Below are 7,782 nucleotides of genomic sequence, written 5' to 3'. Positions count from 1 at the left end.
CACACAAGATCATATATTGGTCTATTTGGAATCCATGTCCAAATTTCCTTTTTATAGACAATCTTCTAAATATGTATATTGTACATACGAGTTATTCCCCCTCTTCTTATAAAATTAAATAGTATGACCATTCATCTTATCATACAAAATCACATCTTTCAATCATGAAAGAGATCTGTAAATTTTCCAATTTCATGGTACTTCATGAGTAAGAATTATTTCCTTTATATAGTCAAAATACTCTCGCGGTAATGTTCTCGAAAACTAGTATTTACTGCTTTTAACAATCCAAATTCTTAGGAGTTTACTGCTTCTTGCAGTTTATATTATTTTGAATCATTGACATCATTGTCATTTTCCAGTGGCTTTTAATTCTTGCCAGACTATAGAAACTTGAAAGTTGATGCTTCCACCACATGATGATGTGTTTCTTATAACAATTTCATGTCTTTGTCAGAAATTTTGTGCAACTACTCTTTTGCACCTCACAATTTTTTTTCCATCATTTCATTGATTCTTTCACATAAGATCCATTTATATGCCACTTGTTTTACACCTTCAATTGTATGGACTACTTGTCCAAATACTCTCTCTTTCCAAGAGATCTGCATCTATTGATTCTTTTCATTTTCGACCATTTATCATATTGTGTACACTTTTCAATAGATGGTTTATGATCTTCATTCTCATCAACTGCTACATTGCATACATAAATATTTAACGACGTCAATTTGATATCGGTTCCATATTGTTCAAGAAATGACATATCTATTTGAGATTTCTTTATTCTCAGGTGCCTGAATTTCTTTCATGTCATGTTTTGTATCTCTTCTTGAGATTTTTAATATTTCATTCCTCGATTCTGCCATTCTCATTCATGCTCCCTTTTTTGAGGATTATTATATTTGGAACCGATAGGTCTATCACGCTTCAGGTGATCTTTAGACTCATTAGCAGTTTGAAATTATCCTTCTGGGACATCTATATTAACTGGAGCATTTACATCTGGTACTTGTGACTTAATCACTTTCTTAGGGTCAGTTAACGAGTCTGGCAACTCATATGTTAATCTTTGTAATAGAATTATCTCTATACATTCATTTTAGACTTCTATTCGCGCTCTTTAGTCTGAGGATCAATGATAATTCATTTCAACACATTAATTCTCCAGCTGATTATTTTCTTCTCCTAATTTTGGATAGACTAACTTTGAGTCTTTAAATAAATCTTGTAAAATCTTCTATAGATTTTATCATCAGTGGAGATTATATCCAACATATTCAGAACCTCCTTTGGGGTCCCATCTTTTATTGATGTGGTGGAGCAACTACAACTTATCCAAATTTTCTAGAGGGGGATCTTTGGTTTCTGACCCAATACCAATTTGATGGGGAGAGTTCTTAATTACTCTTTGGCATTATGCGAATCAATGCTGCTGCATCTTACGTATAAACATTAGATACAATATGTTCATCATGTATCCTCACATGCATAAACTAATCATCAAAGGCTTGTGAATTCACCAGTATTACCAATTAGTCTCGCAAACATTAGGCTGCGGATCTATGACAAGGATACATGCGACCTTCTTTTCGATGCATTATTATAAACATATGGTGGATGATCAGTCCACCAGTGGGTGATCAAGCCCACAACATCTCCTTGTATAAATAGACTCCAAATATTTTAATTGGTGAAAACTGTATTCTTATATTGCCTTATAAGCAAGCAGCATATAGAAGTTCATTCGTAAAAATCTTCTGGTTCTTCAATGAATGTCTATATGATTATCTTTCGCATTATTAATAAACCGGGATGGCATAACCGGCTTGTCAAACATTTCACGTTCAGTAAACTTCTGGTTTACTATTACATTTATCTCTATTTTCTAATCATTGTGTGGTACAATACAATAGAGCCTTGGGTAATACTTGTGATTGAAAGTATTCAACATTTCCCTTTACTTATTGTCTCAACATTGTTAGATGTAAAATCCCTTGGTTTTATTTTATAAATGACTCCTCAAGTCTATTTTCAGTATGAACATACTTCTGGATGTTCCACTTACTAGGGATGTGAGATTCTCTAATTCTCTCCCTCGAGATGATAACACTACATTTTTGTCAATCTCGAATAGAATCTCAACTGAAAATCAACAACATACCCAACTTAATGTCATGTGTTATATCTTAGATTCTTTTGATCTTTGAGACTTGGGAAAGTATAAGGTTCGTTCCCATAGGCATACATGTATCTGCTCTTCTAGAGCTTCTAATAATCTTGATACTACAAGACATTGTACTCACAATAATTTTCTTTCATCTTTAGATGGTTAAATCATATCATTTCTTTTTATTACCATCTTTATTTTCTCAACTTCAAGTGAGAGTATGAGTTTTAAAAAGAAACTCTTTGGATCTTGACCTTACATTAATAGCTATTTGTTTTTCTGAGTCTCAAGGAGACAAGATACAAGTATAAACTTCTTTAATCTCTTTTGTCTGTTGGACAACATTACTTGTTTGAATATGTATTCTCATCTTTGCATCATTAAATATTTTCCGAGAAATTTTACTTTGAACTGAACATCCAAAGTAGTTGAATTATATTTACAGAGTCAAAGGTCTTGTAATCTTTAGATGCAAAATACATAACGAGCTTTAAGTTATCACATTCGGGTGATTATACCTCTTTGGATTTGTTTTCCAAAACTTATGATTCTCTTAAGGTCAAGTCTTAAACTTAAAACTCTCACATATATAATAGTAATAATAATAAATTATCTCAATTTATATAAAAATGTGTATAATCACAAGTATCTTATTATACCAAAAAATAGATAATACTCTATGGACTAGATTATTACTTTCATGCTATTTAACAAGGTTTAACCAATCAATCAATTTAGTGATTAAATTTCATATCACTTGTACCACCTTTCATACAAATTATTTTATCTAATCAAGTTTTAGTTAACCTTGTTTATAAAGCATAAAAACAAAACACTTATCTTGGAGAACTGCAGCGAATATGGGAGATGAGATATTGTTCGCACTCCTCAAGTATTATCTTCAATATGTCTCATCTGTTAATCTTAATTCATTTGAAATTTTGCTTATGACCATAGGGCATAGCAAAATTGTTAGTACATTAATATATATATTAATGTATAAGATACGTCCAAACGATTGAACTTTCTATATTTACCAATATACATATATATAAAATATTATAATATTTATTAGTCATTCATACCAATACCACATAATAATTACTTATCTCGATTGGAATGGAGATTACGTTGGAGAGTTTCAAAACTGAAAACGGAGGCCACATCAGAGACCACGGTCGGCAAAAGTGATGAGAGATTTTAACCAAGTCAATAATCTCTAAGCAGGACTGCATGTTACTTTTGGAGATTAGTCGAGCATGCCATGAACGATGTGAAACAAATAAAACTAGACGTAGTAGCAAAATTACGATGAATAATTAGACATGTAAAACATGACACCATAAATATAATATATCCTTTTAGATTCATTATACAACTTACGAGCACCATAATAAATAGTATAAACTAATAGGCTTAAGTAAATAGAAAATAGAACTTATCTTGATATAGAATCTGAGATGGTCTCGTAAAACAGAGATGGTGTACGAGACAGAGATAGTGTACGAGACAACTTGATTAGGGTTTCTTATAAAATATGTTTGTTTACACGGCTAGGGTTTTTGCTCGGATGATTAGAGTTTTGTGTTGATAACGTGTTGTAAATGAAGATAGAAATAGAGAATTAGTTGTTCTTATTCATAACATAATGTGTTCTTTATATATAGGGAATTACAAGAGGTATAGACCGTCATAGATAAATGGAAAGATTACAAATCATAAACCAATAAAGAAAATGAAATCCTAATTATACAAAAAAAAAAAAATCATGAAAAAAAGAAAAGTCTTAACCGCTTTTGATTATGGTATTTACTTAAATGGTTCATAACATTGATCGTCCAAAGTAGGATCATAAGAGGTGACAGTGTGTTTTCCAAGGAAGTTTGATCGTCTAGTTAATAATCAAAATGTGTTTCTTTAATGAAAAACAATCAAAAGGTTGTCCATACAGCTTAGGAAATAACCTAGGATGTAATCTGAATCATCTTAGAAAAAAAATCACTTTTTAATTTTCTTTTATTATAGATCACTATATAATATAATTTTTATTCCCTTTCCATATTTTTAATCGTCAGAGCCATTTTACTTTAATAAAGGGCTTTCTATTTTTTTTGGCAGATATCTCAAAATTATATTACGGGTCATAACATCAATTAGGCGCGTGCAGATTCAAAATGCCAAACCAAAAATTGTCATAATGTATTTCAGCTTTGAACAAAGGAAAAGTTTGATCTATTGTCTTGTAGTAAACCGGAAAGAAGAACATAACCATCATCGCCGACCCTTGCTTCAACCATCCATTTAGGTCACATTTAATTAAGGAATGTGATGTTATATGTTAGTCAAATATCTTGGGGTGATTGGTTTGACCGTAACTGTAAAAACTTTACCGTAGAATTTAGGTTGTAGAATTTTTTGATTTACATGTAAATGATGTAGATTTAAAATCGTTGGTATAACAATATATTTTCTACAGCAAAAAATATGGGACTTCAGAAAATAAGGTTTTTACAGCCATTTTTTTTTTATTTTTTGGTCGTAAGATAAACCATGATTGGTTATTTAAAAATTGTATATTAATATTAAAATTAAAGTCAGTTCATAAAACCCAACCAATCACCACCCCTTATTTCAGTTTAATACTTTAGAGATTAGTTTTACTGCTTGTTCTTGCTGAAATAATTGCTAGACTATCTAACAATTACATAATTTAAAATTACAGCAAAGTATTAATCTATGGTTTGGTCTATTTTAAGTTAGAATTCATATTCTCATTTTCTGTATCAAATACACTGATGTCAACAAAAAAAGAGGCCAATTTAAATACGCAAACATGATTTAAATTAAACGGTCCTTTTAAAAAAGAGAACGAAGCAACATTTTAATTTATCTGCTATAAAGCCACCGATATATTAGGAGATTACCACTTTAGTCAAAATACTTCACGATAAACTTGAAATACAAATAGATGTAGATGTAATTTCATAAAGTCAGAAAGAAATACCGTCACATGCCGTATTTCTTTTATCGTACCTTCACGAGGATCATAAACAACCTCACCGATCAGAAAAATGGACGTGTATGTTAAAAGATTAAATGTTGACTGCTGGACTGTTTATCCCAATATATCATATTATTTACTCATCAACCAACAGTATAACAACACGTGTGTAATCCTTCTTACGTAGTTCTTCTGCATTTGATAACCTTGGTTTCACATGCAACAAAAGAAAAAAAAAAAACCTAGTCTATAAATACACACAAATATCACACTATTCAAAACACAAATCATCACAAAACAACAATGAAAATCTTGTCAGGACCAACGTTTATCTCCATACTCTATCTCATCTATCTTATCACAATCCCACGAGTCTCCTCATCATCACCGTCGTTAACCGTTCCCCACCATTTCCTTCAATGTCTCGACACTCAGCCGGCCGACCACGGCAGTCCTAACTCCGCAACCGCCGTGATCCCCACAAACTCATCCTTCTCCGCAAACCTGATGAGCGCCGTCAGAAACCTCCGGTTCGCCTCCGCCTCAAACAGAAAACCGGAAGCCATCGTCGCCGCCGTCACCGAGACCCACATCAGAGCAACAATCTCCTGCTGCAAACTCCTCAACCTCGAGCTCAGAGTCCGCAGCGGCGGCCACGACTACGAAGGCTTCTCCTACACCTCCCCGGTCCCCTTCGTGATCTTGGACATGTACAACTTCCACAAGATCGACATCAACATGGCCGACGAGACCGTGTGGGTCCAAGCCGGGGCCTCACTCGGGGAGCTTTACTACAACATTGCGAGCAAAAGCAAAGTCCACGCGTTTCCCGCCGGAGTGTGTCCCAAAGTCGGCGCCGGGGGGCATTTCAGCGGCGGAGGGTTCGGTAACCTCATGAGGAAGTACGGCTTGTCGATAGACCATATCGTCGACGCGCAGATCATGGACGCGAACGGGAAAGTCTACCGCGACAGACGCTCAATGGGAGAGGACGTGTTCTGGGCGTTACGCGGCGGAGGCGGCGGGAGCTACGGCGTGATTCTCGCGTGGAAGATAAAGCTCGTTAGGGTTCCGGAGAAGGTCACCGTCTTTAAACTTGAGAGGACGGTGAGAGAAGGAGCCGTTGACTTGGTTCACAAGTGGCAGCAAGTGGCTCCGGTTATCGATAGAGATTTATTTATCCGGTTAGAGATTAAACCGATAAACCGGAAAATATCGAAAGGGAAGACTATTAAAGTCTCATTCATAGGAATGTTTCTCGGTACGCCGGAGAGACTCTTAAACATAACGAAAAATAAGTTCCCGGAGCTGCACTTAACGAGTTCGGATTGCTTGGTGAAGAAGTGGATAGACTCGGTGGTCTTCTGGGCTAACTACCCAGAAAAGGCACCGATAGAGATTCTCCTCAAGAGGATCTCAGCGAACGAGTATTACTGGAAACGAACGTCAGACTTTGTCCAAACTCCTATCTCAAAACAGGGTCTTAAGACGATTTTTCAGACAATGATCGACCACTCGCCCCTTCCACGGCGAGTGTGGATGCAGTGGAACCCTTGGGGAGGGAGAATGGGTGAGATTCCCTCTGATGCGACGGCGTTTGTTCATAGAGGAGGTAACTTGTTCATGATAGAGCATTTCATGAACTGGTATAGACCTGGAGATAAGCTTGAGGAGAAGTTCTTGGCGATAGCGAGAAGCTTTAAAGAAGCTATGGCTCCGTACGTTTCGAAGAACCCGAGAGAGGCTTTCTTTAACTACAGAGACGTTGATATTGGTATCACGACGCCGGGATATAATGCGACGTACGAAGGAGCTAAGGTTTATGGGGAAAAATATTTCAAAGGGAATTACTTGAGGTTGGTTAAGACTAAAGCCCGGTTCGACCGGACTAATTTTTTCCGGTCTCAGCAAGGGATTCCGGTTCTTGCTTAGTTTGGTGATGATTTGGGACTTGGGGGAGTATTATAAGAAATAGAAGATGAAATATGGGACTGGATTTGTGTTATTTAATTTCGTGGTCAAATGTATTGTTATACAGTGATTTATTTTAGTCTCTAGGATAAGTCATCGTTGTAACTTCAGTCTATAATAAATGGAATGTGTTTTACTGTTAATATGCGAATCTCCAATGATGAATATAAACAGTATATGCGGACGACAACAGCGGAAAACGCCAACGAAATGAACCTTTTCATTTCAACATGTGTAAATTTTTTTAATGATTAGAAAGTTTTGGAGTGAAGTTACATCCCCAAGACCATAGCAAGCATGGTTCCATCTTAAATGTCACCTCATTTTATATTTTTTGGGAAAATTTCTAATTAAGCTAGCAACACGGGTGGTGTTTGGTGTAACTTGTGGTTATCTAATTTCTGTAGTTTTGTAAGATCATGATCAATGCAGATTCTTATGGTGGGCTTTGTAGTATAATATAAGATACATTTCTTATTTTTTTACTAAAAAATGTCTCTAAAATAAAAGATATAAAAAAGTTTTTTAACAGAAAAAAGTTAAATCATGCTCTAAAAAATCCCAAGTGAGTCTTTCTCATTAATCATGCTCTAACTTTGAGGAAACTATATTGGTACTTACGGAGATTAGCTTTATTTAA

The 7,782-nt window shown here is 35.1% G+C and overlaps 1 protein-coding gene across 1 annotated transcript; it reads left to right on the top strand.

The window, feature by feature from the left end:
* The first annotated feature begins 5,438 nt into the window (after nt 1–5,438).
* On the top strand, nt 5,439–7,287 carry LOC106342707 (reticuline oxidase-like protein). The gene has a single exon (XM_013781718.1). It carries the CDS (start codon nt 5,475–5,477, stop codon nt 7,101–7,103), a length of 1,629 nt encoding a protein of 542 aa, XP_013637172.1. The 5' UTR covers nt 5,439–5,474; the 3' UTR covers nt 7,104–7,287.
* Nucleotides 7,288–7,782: the final 495 nt, after the last annotated feature.

This window comes from Brassica oleracea, chromosome C4 (genome assembly GCF_000695525.1).
Source record: "Brassica oleracea var. oleracea cultivar TO1000 chromosome C4, BOL, whole genome shotgun sequence".
In the NCBI taxonomy this organism is placed as follows: Eukaryota; Viridiplantae; Streptophyta; class Magnoliopsida; order Brassicales; family Brassicaceae; genus Brassica; species Brassica oleracea.
Note: the sequence above shows the minus strand (reverse complement) of the source record. Positions and strands in the feature narration are given on the sequence as shown.

Excerpts from the sequence above, each read along its gene's own strand:
- LOC106342707 (XM_013781718.1), top strand. The coding sequence starts at position 5,475 with ATGAAAATCTTGTCAGGACCAACGTTTATCTCCATACTCTATCTCATC.